The sequence below is a fragment of the Chaetodon trifascialis genome, chromosome 11 (genome assembly GCF_039877785.1).
Source record: "Chaetodon trifascialis isolate fChaTrf1 chromosome 11, fChaTrf1.hap1, whole genome shotgun sequence".
Taxonomy (NCBI): Eukaryota; Metazoa; Chordata; class Actinopteri; order Chaetodontiformes; family Chaetodontidae; genus Chaetodon; species Chaetodon trifascialis.
The window spans coordinates 16,209,399-16,225,981 of NC_092066.1; the positions used below are offsets into that span (position 1 = coordinate 16,209,399).

Below are 16,583 nucleotides of genomic sequence, written 5' to 3' on the forward strand. Positions count from 1 at the left end.
ACTTCACGAACACTTCACCCACTGAATAGCTTACATGTTTGTATCTTTGAAACTGTCTGTATGCTGCCTCAAAGCTCAAAAATGAAAATGGAGATTGCCAGACCCTGTATTAAAGCTGTCACATACTGCCAATTATTATTTATCTGAGAATGACTCACTTGTTTAGCTGTCAAAGTAATTCTGATTTAAGTGGGTGGATGACATGACATAGAAACAAATATTAACATGAAAAGTACTTAAATCAAAGTTGCAAAGGCAGCCGCACAAAAGAGTCATATCAAGTTCTCAAAAAGTCTGAAAAATCCTGACAATGTGTTAAAAACGGAGGAAAACTTTATCAGCAAAGTGGAGCAATGGTCACGAGTCACTGACACAAACAGAAAAATGGCAGGATACTCGAATTAACACCTTTGTGACGGTGTTAATTAAAGCTTAACATTGTAATTATAGAACAGCACCCTGCTTTGCTAGACTGCATTTTGCAGATTTTCTTGGCCATGTTTTTGTGTGATTGCCAAGCATGACCTAAATGAAAGAGAGAAGAGGTCAAAAGTCATTTTTCCACCTGTGGTTTCGAGAACCTGTGAGATAGATGACTGGGATGGAGTGTGCGCTGGAAACTGTTTTCTGAGTGCTCATCTCTGTGATTTAGGATCCCCGTTACTTAGTTCCACTGCAGCACTTAAGCCACTTATCCTGGTGTCTACAGACAGAGAACAAACCCAATACATGACAGGGAGACATCCTCTAACTGGAAAAAAAGATTAGAACTGTATCTCTTATTATATGTATAATACAATAAGCCTTCTCTTTAGATTAGTTTATATGTAAAAATACCAACACACTAATGGGTTTTTAAGGTGTTTAAGGCAAAAATACAAAACTTCATATTTTGCACTCACAGCCTAAAGAAAAATACATTGAAACCATAATTAGATCTCGCCTTCACTGTTTCTGTCTTCTTTCTTTTTTTATTTTCTCTTATCCCCAAGATCTCTCAGCGCGGCAGCAGTGACAGCTGAGACTTGCTGTTCCGATCTCAGGATATGTCCCCCTAATGGCCCATCAATATTATGCGTGTCCGCATGTGTGTGTGGCAGCGCTATGTGAATGAGATTGACAGGCAGGCAGACTGGCATGGACAGCAGCAAATCAAACCCTCTGGTCCATCAGTCGGGGACAAGGAGCTGCTAAAATAAGCTGCTGCAGGCTTGTTACTAAAGAGAAGAAGAGAGACATTTATCAGCTCAGGGATCTGTGATGAATTTCACCAGTGGATGATGAATGATGCACTCTGTGTGTGTGTGTGTGTGTGTGTGTGTGTGTGTGTGTGTGTGTGTGTGTGTGTGCGTGCGTGCGTGCGTGCGTGCGTGCGTGCGTGTTTGTGTGTGTGTGTGTGTGTGTGTGTGTGTGTGTGTGTGCGTGCGTGTGTGTGTGTGTGACATTATCACTGCATGACATTCTAAATAGGCCTCATTAAGCTAATGTCATTAATTAGCCAGATGTGCTTCTTCAGATACACCGTGAGTTGTTGTCAGGGAAGGTCACCGGTGAATAAAACTTCATGATGCATCTGAATTACAGCTTCATTTATGTACTTTAGTGCACAAATGTTATCAGAGTGCCTAGTTAATATCTTCAGCAGCCCATTCCAGCAGATGAGCTTGTATGTTTATGTGTATCAGACTAAGAGGGAAGGAAATTGAAAGAAAGCTACAGAGATAAGTTAGGACCTTGAAAAGCTCTGGCTGCAAAATCTGCTGTGGATGAGTCTATGTCAGTAGAAAAGCCTATTAAATATAACTACAGTGGGCAACAGGTCAACTCCCTTAAGCAAAACCTACCAATTACTGTCTAATTAGTAACTGGAACCCTTTTCATAAAGCAATAAACAAACCTTACCTGTATATGTGGTAACTTTTAATCAACTCTTCTCAATCTATGAACAAATCTATAAGCAGAGGAACTTCTTTTCACTTTCCTCTGCCTTCAGCTAACCACTGGTTTTAAGATCAACAGTGAAATACTTTCAGTCTTAATTAATTTCAATCATCACTAATGACTTCAAGAGATTTTTCCTTCCCTCCTCTCTCCTCTCCTCCATCCATCTCTTCTCTTCCTATGTCCTCTCTCCTCCCTTTCTCCATCAATCATTTCCACTCCACTTTCTTTGCATCCTTCCCTCCCTGCATTCATTCCTTCATTCCTTCCTCCATTCAGGGCGGTGGTTCACATCCAGGTGGATGACGTCAATGAGTTCTGCCCTGTGTTTCGGGAGTCACTGTACAAGGCATTGGTGACAGAAGGCAAGATCTATGACAGCATTTTACAGGTATTTTGGTTATATTACAAAGCTTTGTTGAATTTTGTGCCATTGTTTTGTTGTCAGAATCAACCTGAAAGATGACTATGCAAGTTATGATGGCACTCTGAGATGTTGCAGTTCGCTACAGCAAGGCTTCTCAAAGTCTGGACCTCAGTCCGCATCTCAATCCAGACCCAGCCCAAAACTCAGTGAACATCAACTGGCAGCCTGAGGGCCACGTCCATCCTGCAGAATATTAATGAATTCAGAAAATGCAGGAATCTAACATTCCTCAGCAGTGGAAAGGGCCCAGTCGGTCCGGAGAGCGTATCAGTTAGAATAATGTCCTTTGCCAGTCACATGCATTGAGCCTTGTACTACAAAATTTTGAGCCTCTGTATCACCGCAGCTGTGTGCAGAAGAAGTCCCCACACAGCTCTGTGTGGTCTACTGTCTTTTCAGTGTTGTTGTTGGAGAACTGTGAAGAAACTGTCTGTTGTAATATTGCAGGTGGAAGCTTGGGACCAGGACTGCTCACCACAGTACAGCCAGATCTGCAACTATGAAATTGTCACTGCAGGGACGCCATTTGCCATAGACCGCAATGGTAAGTGTGTGTGCATTTCTGTGTGTGTTAGACTGGCTCGGCTGAAAGGAAGACTGGACCGCAGCTATAATTGCTGATGTGATTGGGAGTGAAGTGTATGTCTGAGAGAGAATGAGAAAGTGGGATAGCACAGCCAGGGACAATTTGCATGCCTGGAGGCTCTATGAAATTAATTAAATTATTTATTATTAGCATGGCCAATTAGTGTGAAAATTGTACAGTAGGTCATGAGCTCTAAGCTAACATGTCATTTTTTTTACATAGGCCACAACGCTAAAACCGCTGACGACTGAAGTGAATAACATTGATCATCTTGTTAAAATGAAATACAAGCTGCTGGGAAACCTTTAGTCCTGCTATTCATGTGGATGCCACCCTGACAGGCGACATCCGCTCAAACATTGCTGAAGACCAAACATACTCACCCCCCTCTTTGGCGACGGCACGCCCTAATGGCAGCGGCCTCCCCCGGCTTATTCTGGAATGGACTTAAAGTTCTTTGTTTGTTCTGACAGCAACTAACCAATTTGTCAGAAAACAAAAGAAACCACAGCAGAAACTAAATGGACCTTTGGATGAGACTGCCCTCTCAAATGAAGCAAAATAGGGTGAATGCTGTTATTTGATTGATGGATTTGATCATTTACTTAAAGGCAGAATGACCCACTTGAAGTGTGTGGTGGTATCTGCAGAGAACCTGCCCTCTGCCTGTCCTCTCGTTTTGCTTTGGTCAGGACGTTTCTGGGCGTCAACCTTTAGGCAGTGGGTGTATCGCTCGCAGCCAATAACAGTGTGTAAGGATGGGACTCTATAAAAGCATAGTGATCAGGGGCCAGCTTGTATTGAGAAAGCTGTGAAAATTGATGCGCCGGGAAGGAGGCGCCAACTGTGTTGTGTTTACAAACTGCAACCGACAAACAAACTCCTGCCTTTAATCATTTCACTTAAAACTTCATTTGAACCTTGTTTGAGACTTGAATTTCAAATGCACAAATAGCAGCACTGTTCCTGCCTCACTCGAGCACAAACAGCATGGTAAATGTCTTGATGAAAGCTAAATGCCATTCTTCGGCTACATTTGCATATGTTCTTTCTATGATCTCAAGCAGCTGAACCTCGTATGAACAGGAACATTCTCTACTAAAGATAGACATGAGAGAGCCAGCTCAGACCGACTGAACCCAGAGATGAATCGTGGCACAGACAGCGAACAGAAACCAGCGCTGTGTAAAATAATAATACGACGATGATTTGAAGCTGTTAAGTCACATTCGCTTGCTCGTAAGTGGTGGAAGATTAGAGATTTTGTTAATCCACAAACTGCTTTGAAACTTTTTATCTGTATGTACAGCAGGCATGGCACCAGGCATCTTTTTATGGATGTTTACCAAACAGATTACTGTGAATACACATAGAAAAATGAAAAGGGAACCTGATTCCTCTTTCTGTTGCAATAATGTTGTGGGCTGTGAAGTAGCTCAAACGTTACTTGATTAGGATCCACATTACTCTGACAGCTTCCTTTCTAGATTTCATTTTCGTCTATTGTGGCTGCACACCAGTCTTAGTTCACAAGTGGAGAGTATTTTATTTCAAATTGAGAGCTATTCTGAGCATATCTGCCTATATAACATTTTCAGCTTTGGGATTTGTGCTGCCTTCTCCCTGAGCTTCCACATCCACACCGTCCTGATCTGAGTGCAGCGTAATTCAAAGTGAAGGGAGACTGCAGGGCTTTGTGTGTGTGTGTGTTTGTTGACTTCTGCCAATGAATCAGTCAGAACCACACACTGCTTTCTTTACTCAATCTTTCTCTTTCTCAGGGTCATATTTATTATTTTGTCTCATTGCTTTTTTAGGTTAACCTCCTGGTCTTTTACTTACTGGATTTTACAGTAGCCTGGCTTATTTGATTCGATCTCCTCCCAGGTGCAATAAGATTATTTGGGGAGAAAGTCGAAGACAAAGCACATTATTTAGACCTTTTTTATAGAACAAGGTAATTTTGTGCACTGAGGGAAGATAAAATATAGAAGTAAATGGGCTGTGCTGCAGTATGTGTCTCTCAGTATGATCATCTTAAAACTGACAGTGAATTAAGAATAGATAAATTCATAAACACTACCTTTGTTTGCAGTGAGAGCTAAGATATATGGCACCTAATAGAACCATTTAAAGGATTGCAGGGTGAGATTTAAGACAATATATTGGCAGAAATGGAATGTACATAAAATTCATAATTATGGTTTCATTTGTGTATAATCACCTGAAAATGAGAATTGTGTTTCGTTACCTTAGAACGAGCCCTTTATATCTAGAGAGGGAGTTTGTTTCGTGAACACAGAAGGTTCTCCTGCATGCTTGGAAAGGGAGGAGTGAGGGGGGGCTATTCAAGTCAGCAACCTCACCGCTAGATACCACACACTGGACCTTTAAAACAACTTGTTTAACAGGGTTCAGATTTCAGGCGGGGTTGTTCGGACGGTTGGTGCAGTCAAATTGAGCTCTTGTATAACGTCTCTTTGCTGTGATATAATTAAATATAGTATTAACTTAGGAACTGAAAGACCCACATCAATTTCAAATCAGCCACATTACAAAATGTCTTGGGTTGGTCGTACAGTTAAAAATTAAAGTGTTAAGTTGTTTTTTCTTTTGGGTTGCTGACAGTTTTGCAGCCTGTGTACATTCACCTGCAATTGAGGATGTCAGGTGGGAGATTCATTCTCACATATACTCTGAATATTTAGCACAGGGAGCAGCTCATATTTCAGGAACATCATTTCATGAAGATAGACCGACAGGAGGCGTGGTTTGGAGTTAATGTCCTCAGTAACTAGCACAGAACTGACTGAAGTGAACTGAGCTTCGAGAGTAAAATGTCTTGTTAAGTTGAATTATCAGCGTCCCTGTTGATGAAAAAGTGGCAGATGGTTGATTTCCAGAACCTTAGCTGTTACTCTTCACACCAGCTGCAGATCAAACAGTCACTGTAGGGGACTTGTGTTGGAACGGTCTGACTCTGGCCTCCTGACCTCTCTTCCTATGACATTTCAAGCTCAGCTCTTTTCTTCTCTGTACCGCTGTGCTCTGAACTGATTTCTCCAGCGCTCGCTGCACCTCCTCTCCTCTGGTCTCCCCTCTTTTCTTCTCCTCTGCTCTCCGACAGCAATCAGAGTGACAGTCTTTCATACAGCCAAGCCTCCGGATGCAAACAACAAAAATAGCTTCAGTTGTCCTCGTAGGTCTGGAGACAGACTGTGGCAGCATTGACTGATGCAAAATGACAAAAGAAGAATGTGACATTTTTTTGTTGTTTATCTTGAGAAACATCTGTATTAAAGCCTCACATATAAATAATGTGTTTAATCATCAATTGGAAAAGATTTTAGTCCTATTTTCTTTCTGCTTTGATGTTCTTCGAGATGTACAACAACCTCACTGTTGCATTGTTAAAGTTTAGCTCAGTCAGTAAAGCATGCTGTTGAAATATACAATAAACAAGAAGATACTGATGAGATGAAACACAAAATATTGCACTGCTATAAAAGCTGTTCATGAATCAGTAGCTGCGAGCTTTTGTCTTTAAAAATGTTAAAACTTTCAAAACAGTTAATACTAAAATCTAAAAATGAATGAGGTTGTATCTAACGAATAAAATGTATGAAATGTCCAGTGGTCAATGAAATGGACTGCAGTCTGTCTTCATTGTGTTGTGTGTGTCACTTGGTGCTAACGATAACGTGTTACTAGGGTTCTGGTTGATATTATTACCTTTACAATATCAAGTCACATCTTACCACCTGTATTTAAGTGTTTGTCAACTTTCAGCTAAGTTCAGCCTTCCATCATTTTCAACACAGAACTCAGAAACACAAAATAGAAAATACAGCTGATATCAAGACACATACCAGTCACCTGGCTCGTGTGTGTGTGTGTGTGTGTGTGTGTGTGTGTGTGTGTGTGTGTGTGTGTGTGTGTGTGTGTGTGGCTGGCTCTGTGCAGAGAGCACCACACTCTGCTCGACCAAAGCTGCAAAAGGTAGATAAATATATTGATTTAGTTTTGTTCGGCATTAACCTCTTGTTTACATGTACATTATCAAAAAAAACAGACTTGCCCGTGAGACGCAACTGATGTGCAAGCCTGCACAGGGCCGTGCACTCTGCTGCATAGATTCAAATTAGAGCGTATCTGTTGCATGGACACGTGAGTGGGAAAAACGCATCTTATGAAGCTTTTCAGCAAAATTCCTGTATTCCTGTTATGCCAGGGCTATACAGTAGTAGCAGTAATGTAATTATTACAAAGCATAATATGACCATAAGATATAGACAAGTATGACACTACTTTTACTTCTGTAGTTATTTTGATGAAGGTAACGCAAATGTTGTGTCATCAATAGCGCATTAACGCTCACAGACAGTAACTTTTTACTTTCAAATCAAAGTCTGTAAACAGAGCTAAAATATACAACAAAGTAATTGTTGGAGCAGCTCTCTGTTCAGTCGTGAATGAAGTTTTGCACAGTGTTAAAGCTGTTTTGGTGAGACAAACAGCCATCAATCGTTTTCTTCATGCCTTTCTTCAAATTTATTTATGAATTTATTATATTTTGTACTTTTTGGCTTCATCATATTGACTCTATTCATTGGGACAATTACTTTCTTTAACATTCAGTGTCACCCTGTGCTACTTAATATGCCAGACAGAGAGGACAGAAGCCACGACCAAGAGATTTTAATAAAATAAAGAATATGAAAATTCAATTCAACTTAAAATACTTCATTTGTCCTTTTAGAGGCATATGTGATTCATTCACACAGGGTTAGGGTTCACAATAAGAACAATCTAAAAGTTGTGGAAATACAAAGCTTAATGGAAGCAGCCAATCCGAAGCTGGCTGACAATATTCAACGCCATGAAGACACATTATGTCAAGAAGGCACTTTACCGGTGTGAAAGGACAGTATTAAACTCAGTGTATAACCTCGTCGAGAGGCTGTACCTGAGCCACGTTTCTGAAAATCCACATGTCTGTAGCATCTCTCTATCACGTTGTTCTTACACTGTTACCCTGGTGACAGGTGAAGATAATCCATCAATGCAATTTTACATTGACTGTTTACAAAGAGGCTTAGATATTTAAATGCAATACAAGGTTATTGGACCTTGAGTTTTCACTAAAAGGTTTCAATAAGCACAAAGAGTTAAAGGAGCCATTTCTTAAATGCAAAGTCAGTTTCAATTATTGCTCAGTGCAAAGTGTTTCTTGCTATCTTATTGTCAACTGAACATAACAGCCTATGTTTCTTTATCAGTGAATAATTTGAATTGTATTTCCTCTGTTCCCTTTAGGCAACATCAGAAACACAGAGCGGCTGAGCTATGACAAGCAGCAGAGCTACAAGATTATGGTGACGGCCTTTGACTGTGGTCAGAAGAGAGCAAAGGAGGATGTAGCTGTGCATATTGATGTCAAGCCTGTCTGCAAACCTGGATGGCAAGGTCAGAGATAATAAAGAGCCACTGACATACGTTCAAAGTGCCTTCATTTACCTTGCAATAATTTACAGAAATTAACTTATTGCTATGCATGGAATAAAGTGCACTGACATATTGTTTAAACATAATTTAATATAAAACAATACCATCCAAATTGGAGCAGGCGGTTCAGTGTAGTCTCTGAGCAGATCCTTCCCCTCAAGGGAATTCTATCTCATTTTAGAACGAACGTCTCTCGAGGAAATCAGAAGACCTGACAAAAACCTCCAGAGGGAAAGTTGACTGGAGTGTGTTCTTTTTTTTTCTCCTTTAACATGCTAGCAGCTTGGCATTTGAGCCAGCCTGTCTCCCCTGCTGCTTCACCTGTCAGCACTGACAGCATCTCAGGAGTCATGCTCACACAGGAAAGAAGGAGGAAGACAGAGGAAAGATAAAAGGGGAGAGAGGAAGGGGAGGAAGAACGAGATAAAGAAAGAGACCGAATGAGCAGGCAACTCAAGGGAGGAAAGGGAGAAACAAAGTTACATGGAAGGAAAGAGGTGATAGTTATTTCTACAGTCTTAAAAAAATCACAGATCTGGGTGGAGATAAATGACTTAACCAGGATACAGTATATTCCTGTGTGCGGTGTAGTTAGTAAAATCTAAATCCCCAATCTACTACAAAACTGTCTCATTATCTGAAGGCACGTTTCTTAAGCATAAAGTAATGCTGTTGTTGAATCTATGACCCTGAACAGTTTCATTAATTTCCATCATATTTTTAAGAGCTCCAAGAATAATGCAAGTTATCTTAAGTAATTTGGGTGAATTTATTACAGATGATGTGAGGAAAACAAGAGAGAGAGATCCTTTCCTTGCAGGAAATCAGAGATGTTGTGGTTTAACCCTAAAGCTGCAAGGGCTTCCTATGTGGAGGGTATATCAAGACATGTGCAGAGTGTATGTGATGAACTCTGACCTGGGAATTACCACCGCCACAACAACTTAATCAAACAACAATGCTGGATACAGTTATTTGTGATAATACATTAAATTAATACTGCTGTGCATTAAAAAGTGGGTGTCTTTTGTTTAGAGTAAATCAAGTTGTTGATTTGAACAACAGCTAAAGTCCATGGCTACATGCTATAAATGTTCATGATGGTTTGATGGATGTTTTTCAGCTACCCAAAATATACTTGTGATTTCAGTGTTGGACATCTCGCACTGTGTCTAATGGCGTCATCAGTTTGTGCTCAAAGATCATTTTAGTTAAAATCACAGCTGACCAAGCCTAATGTTTCAGACCTTAGATTCACATCCATTAGTGCAAAGAGAGCACATACTGAAAATGACGTGAATGCCAGTTGTTTAGGATTTAGGGACACTCACTGAGAGAAATGTCAGTGCATATCGCAGAGGGGTGGAGGTGCAGAGAGAGAAAGAGTCTGTGCAGTGTTGAGAAAGTCTGAAATGCCATTAAAACTTTATGTAAATGTCATCTTCATGTGCAGTGGAGCTCTGAGGGGCCATTGATTTTAACACAGTAGCCCTAACCAAAGAAATAATTGAAGAATAGAAGGTACAGGCTATTTTTAAGCCAGCATATAGTGATTAACAAATCACAAAATCAACAAAATGACAAAAAAATACCAGCTGGATCTTCCTTTTGCTAATAAGGAAAGAACATTGAGAAAAAATGGGCACACGGTGTTACCGACACACTGCATATGAATCACAAAGAAACACTTGCTATCATACCCTGCTAACGTCCTCATCAATATTGAATAATGCTTTGCAATTTGCCTCATAAAAGAAGCCATACTGCATAATCCTGTTGTAAAGCCATTAACCCATAGTAGCTTAAATCCATGAATAATACATAAAGCAATGATGCATTCAAACTTGAAGCCATTTGTCCATGCAACCTTATTTATCATCTGTTTGTAAAGGTCAGCAGTGCTTCTGCAGCTGTTTTTTGAAGAATGCCCCTTGGCATAAATAGAGGCTAAATGCATCTGGCTCCACCTCACCTCTCACTCCTCCTCACTCCTACCTGGTCACAGCCCCTTTTCTTTCTTTGTGAATGTTTGTCTCAGGAGACTTGATATCATAATCTGTAGGCTTGGCAAGATCCCCAAAGTGTCCACCTACGCAGACACACACACACACACACACACACACACACACACACACACACACACACACACACACACACACACACACACACACACACACACACACACACACACACACACACACACACACACATTCCTCTACACATCCCTCTACACATCCCATTCAGCACTGTGATTCAGGGATTCTTGTACAATGAGGATAGTTCTAACACCTGGGTAATGAAAATATAGCACCTTGAAACGGCACTGACAGTTAATGGAAGGTAAGCACCCCTTTCTATCAAGCCTGTCATGCGTTCAGTGTCCTTTTGACTTGACACAGGGCATTATTTCACTGAGGAAATTCCAGGCTCCAAAGTTGCCAACCTGTCATTCTTTCAAGACTCACATGCTCATTATGAAACCACCTACAGTAGAACATATAATAAGATTTCCTGCATTTCTGTGGACTGCTCCAGTGATGCTTGAAATGTTGAAGGAAAGATTTGCAACAAGAGATATGTGGGTCGTACATGGAACCAGGTTTAAAGAAATAAATATATATATAATATAAATATATATGTATCGTTACTATGGTTTACACACTACGATAAGCAAATTGGATTTAATTGTATATTTCCACCACAATGGTTCAAGTCAAATGGGACTATATTAGGATGGGTATAAATTGTCAATTTTGTTGTCAGTGAAACCACATGGTACTGATGCTCAGCTCTCCCAGTGTGCATGTGATCTCAGAGTACTACCCTGAGAGAAGGTCAATTTTAGTGGAACATTCAAGAGGACCAACAGCTATCCATGTAGTGACACATGTAGTGACAATGACATCATGTCTCATTTATTTCTCATGTGAATACAACTGCTAAACAAAATTTGACCCTCAAAGGTTGGAACAAGCGGGTGGACTATGAGCCGGGGACTGGAAGCAGGCAGCTGTTTCCCAAGATGCACCTGGAAACATGTGGAGGTCCCCTGTCTGGCGTGAAGGCAATGGTAGAGCTGCAGACCAATCACATCGGGAAGGGCTGTGACCGGGAAACGTACTCTGAGAAGTCTTTGCAAAAACTCTGCGGTAAGTAGAGAGAAAAGGAACAAGAGAGAAAAGGTAGTTTAAGTTGAGGCGAGAAGTGGGAAAATGATGGATTGAAATGCCTTGTTGAAATAGTGAGGTGCTATTTAAGAGTCGAGGACTATGAAAGAGCAAAGGGTAGGAATAATAATGAGAGAGACAAGGAAAAATTTCATTCAAAGAAGAAATTACCTCTTGACATCATACCTTCTGCGGCCTATTAATATGCCAGTTTTCATGCCACTTTAATCCTGCAGACTATTTTGAAATAATGTTTACTTTAAATTAAATTTCCAAGTGCTATTCCAAACTGTGACGTGCTCACGGCTTTGCACTGTAATATACAGCACAGGTCAAACAGACAAAGAGAATATTCCCACTGACAAATTAGGATGAATTCATTTTTAAGGGAAACTAACTGTCTAAAGAGATTTAATGTTATACACAATGATCATTTTCTATATTTTTTGCTTTCTTATGTCTCCTCATTATTGAAACTTGTCTAAAAAGGACTGATGTCAGTTTTACAATTAGGTTAAGATTAGGATTAGGATTTCTGGATGCAAGTTGTTAGTTGTATTGTGTCTTGTGAAAGAATAAATCTCAAAAGGTGCATTAAATAAGGTGCACTAATAACAAAGTAGTCACCATTTCTAAGCATGCATTGATTCACCGTCTACCTTGAAATGAAATGATTAGTCTTGAAATGATTTGTGACATTCACGAACAACATTGGGTCTCTGAACTGATGTCTGCAGATTTCTGCTATTCAAAAATCACATGGAAATTAAGATCGCTCTGGAGAAGCAGTTTCTCTCCAGGTTGATTGTGTGCAGCCGTCTTGACAGCATCGTATCTTCTGATTGGCACATCCAGGTGCAGCATCAGGCAGCACCGACCTCCTTCCTGCCCCCACCCCTTCCACAAACTGGACGGCGTCTCTCCTGACTGACAGCGGCCGAGACAGCGACCTCATTTACAGATTCGACGGGCGTCAGGCTGCTAATATTCCAGATCACGTGGTGCCCCAAAACCTGACAGATCAGTTCACCATAGCAACATGGATGAAACACGGGCCCAGTCCAGGACTCAGAGCTGAGAAGGAAACCTTACTGTGTAACTCTGACAAGACTGGTGAGGAAAACAATTCACATGCTCACTGTTCAGAAGCAAATTCTTTCCATCAAACATGTTTTGGCAAATTTGTGCAAAACAAGTTTAAACACTGAGTTTGTATTTGACCTTTAACTTCACTCACATTTCAAACAACTTGATTCTTCTTGTTGTGATTTTAGAACCATTCTACGAACATAACATGATCAAAAACATCATTTCAAAATAAGATAATTAAGCCAAGACTGAAGCCCACAATGCCCTTTGAAATTTGCAACTTTTTCCCCACTGCATGTCTGAACTAAGCTGCCTGAACTGTGTAATTAAGCAAGCCATCTGCACATTTCACGCTCTCACAATGGTCTCACAGATGGCGTATTAGCTTAGGAAATGTGTAGTCTGATCTTGTAATGCAAAACTGCAGAGTAGTTTGTGTTAGACCATCAAAATCTTCTCAACCCTTTTTTTCATTTGCAGCTTTTTGCTTAAGGATGTGAATGGTACCAGAAGGCTGAGTGTGAGGGCCAGATCAGCGTACTCTGTGGAAAAATGGCCATGTATTATATCCTATTATTCCTCTGGCTCAGATACGGACAAAATAATCATCATGATAATTATCACAATATTATCTCAATGGCAGCATGTCAGTATAATTACCAAATTGTTCCTAATCCAGCGGTTCTCAAACTCGGGGGGAGAGATCCAGAGATCCACTGCAGGGGTTGGACAGAAGATAATCAGGAGAAAGACATGAAGTGAAACAAAGTTGAATGAATAGAATTTATGTTGGGAAAATAAACAAACACGAGTTAGCTGATGCTATCATGCTGACATTTTTGTCTCTAAAACTCAGCTCAAATTTTGGTCCATTTTAACATGTTATCATTCATTTGGACATGAGAAAAGTGACGTCTTGAAATGGGAATTTTGACAACAATCCAATGATATGCATGGACAGGAAATTATAATGTTGTTAGTAAAGGAGTAAAAATGAAATGGGAGTGCCTTTTTCACATTTAGATCACTTAGAAATTGATAAATGCACTCTCTGAGACCCTTGTCATGATAAATCAAAGAATCAAATAATTTTCAAGATGTTACTTTGTCATGTTTGGATTTGCACTTATAGAAGTTTGGGATGACAAACATCTGTTCGCATTTCAGTCATTTTAACGCCAAAATATGCTCATACAAAACAATACAAGCATTGTCTTTGAAAGCATTAGTTCGCAACTGAGGACTTGTGTGGCATTTAGAAGAGAAGCTGTTGCACATCCCACACCTCATCCCACCTCAAGCTTATTTAGTGTATTATGAAAGCAGAGCAAGTGGGACTTGCCTTTCATCGCCATCTCCTTCAGACACCACTCGATGAAAAAATACTGGCAGTATGCTCACTGTGAGCACGCTCACTAGACCCTTTCTGTCATGCTGATAGCTGTGTTTTGATGTGGAGAACCCATTTGCAGTAGCTGAAGAGTTTCTCACAGCTGCACTGTACAACATTTTCTGGATGGTTCAAGAAAAACAAATCAAACTGCCTCCAAAAGAGAACTTAAGGAGCAGGTGCATCAGGAACTGTCCTCGAAGTCGAGGGCATAGGCTTGTTGACTGATACATTGTTTAATGCTGGATTGTATTTAATTGCGTGCACGTGCCTGTGTCTCTGTGTGACCGTGCATGCTTATGATCTTCCTTTTGCAGAAATGAACCGCCACCATTACTCTCTGTATGTTCACAACTGCCGCCTGGTGTTCTTGCTGAGAAGAGATTTCACTCAGGTCGACACTTTCAGACCTGCTGAGTTCCACTGGAAACTGGAGCAGGTGAGGAGTGTGTGTGGGTGTGTGTGTGTGTGTGTGTGTGTGTGTGTGTGTGTGTGTGTGAGCTTGTCTGTGTCCTATTTGAGTGCAAACATAGATTCGGGGTGATTTTCTACAGCAGGTGAAGGGCTATCATTATTTGTGTAGTGAAGGGAGAGGCTCTCCATTCTAATTACCTGAGGCCCTCCATCACTTTCTTCTGCTCGCTGCAGGAGATAAGAGGGTAGAAGACACTGTAGAAGACCCCCCCCCCCCCCCCCCCCCCCACACACACACACACACACACACACACACAAACACAAACACACAAGCATAGACTCAAATTGGAAATTGTGTTTAGTTATGGATAATAGCTCACCTGGCAGCAGATCTCTATTATCTGCCATGCTTGTGGAGTGTTGTTGAACCAATATGCAGTGAAGCTCACTGTTTCAGTACTGCAGAAAGCCTTTGAAAGGAAAACATTGCACCATATGAAGTTGCTTCAACTACAGAGATGTACATAATAAGTTGTTGTTTTTTCTCTCTCTCTAAATGTGTCAGTGCTTTTGCTGCTGTAATTATGCTGCAGATGTACACAGCACAGTACAGTTAATGAATGACATAATGCACAGCAGGCAGGTAGTTAATCTAAATATAAACATAGATATCTTAAGTTGTGGTCCACAAAGTTACATCTTATTTTTGTACCCCGCATAAAGACATTACACTATCAGACCAGTGACTGGAAGGATTAAAGGTCTTGCTCAAGGACACCTCAGTAAGGCAGACGCTTGATTGAGAATCACCCAGCTGAAGGGTGTCTGGTCACTCCAGCTCAGCAGGCAGTCACTGAGCAGAGAAAATCCTTCTGTAAAAAGAAAAGAAACTGCCTGGAGTCAAAATGATTTTCATGATAAGCCAATGAACTCCCAGAAATCCTTCCACAGTCTCCCCAGCTCACTAATAATGGATGGTAGATGTAAATCTAATCAAATTGTTTACCCTTGGGATACAACGTATATCCACTTTATGCTGAAATGATTAGAAAATGCTTCATAATTACAGCAAGTTGTGAGGAGTTTTTGCTCACTAAGCAGATTATCAGAGATTTGTATTTGGGTCTTTCCAGATGAGTGCGCTCATGGCTGCATCAACATGTGTGTCTACTCTGATCACTGCTTTTATTTTAGAAATTGTTCACATTTGCATGAAAAATTACATGCAAGGCTCATGCAGTCAGTCCTTGTGTGCATGCAGTCATCCCAGTGTGTTTTCTTGGTGCTGTCTCTGCCGGTGCTGGTGTGTACCTTCCAGCCAGGTGGTTGTTGTTGTTCTGGTTCAAAGGTAGATTGAAAAGTTTTTCTCTGTCCAGTGTTCTTTTCTCCTGATGTAAAAAAACAGGGAGATGCAAATAAGAGAAGCCAAGCAGCAGACTGCTGAGCTTTCTTAGCTAACAACCTCAACACTCAGTCCTATTTCAGTCTTGTTCATCTCATTCTCTTTCGCTCTCTTCTTATCTTTCCCTTGCTCTTTCTCCCTCTGTCATTCTCTCCCACACACAAATACAGCACATCAATAGTGGGGATCCCATTTTCTCCTTTAGTTGGATCTTGGGAAGGAGCGCAGAGGAAGCATGCCGTGCAGTCAAAGAGAATATGTGATGAGTTACTCACCAGTACAAATCACTTGTGCAGAGATTCTCATGAAATATAAATGGAAACTGGTCTGAAATACCAGATTAACCAGAGAAATGACATCATAGGACCGTGAATGGACAAAGTGGAGGAAAAACTACTCAGGATATTTTCAGTAAACTGCCATTTCATTGAGCCTTGATGTACAGTACAGTTTGGAGCACTTGCATTGATTTATGTATCTATGTCCAGTATCTCTGCTTATGCTACTGATTTCCTGGATTTTTGTTTTTAATAATTCTTTGGCAAGCACTTGTCCATTGGTTCTGCATGCAGGATTTCAGATGCTGATTGTTGACTTTGGCCTCTGCCAAAGAAGAAACTGGTGTCTCTTTTTACATATGATTTCGGTCTGTGTTATTGTTG

The 16,583-nt window shown here is 40.6% G+C and overlaps 1 protein-coding gene across 1 annotated transcript in view; it reads left to right on the plus strand.

Annotated features, from left to right (window-relative positions):
- Positions 1–16,583, plus strand: part of clstn2a (calsyntenin 2a) — a 150,966-nt gene that overhangs the window by 105,797 nt on the left and 28,586 nt on the right. Inside the window, exons 4-9 of the mRNA XM_070974154.1 lie at positions 2,221–2,332; positions 2,816–2,912; positions 8,271–8,420; positions 11,423–11,608; positions 12,482–12,739; positions 14,423–14,544. Coding sequence (XP_070830255.1) covers positions 2,221–2,332; positions 2,816–2,912; positions 8,271–8,420; positions 11,423–11,608; positions 12,482–12,739; positions 14,423–14,544 — 925 coding nt within the window. The remainder of the gene's footprint in view (positions 1–2,220; positions 2,333–2,815; positions 2,913–8,270; positions 8,421–11,422; positions 11,609–12,481; positions 12,740–14,422; positions 14,545–16,583) is intronic.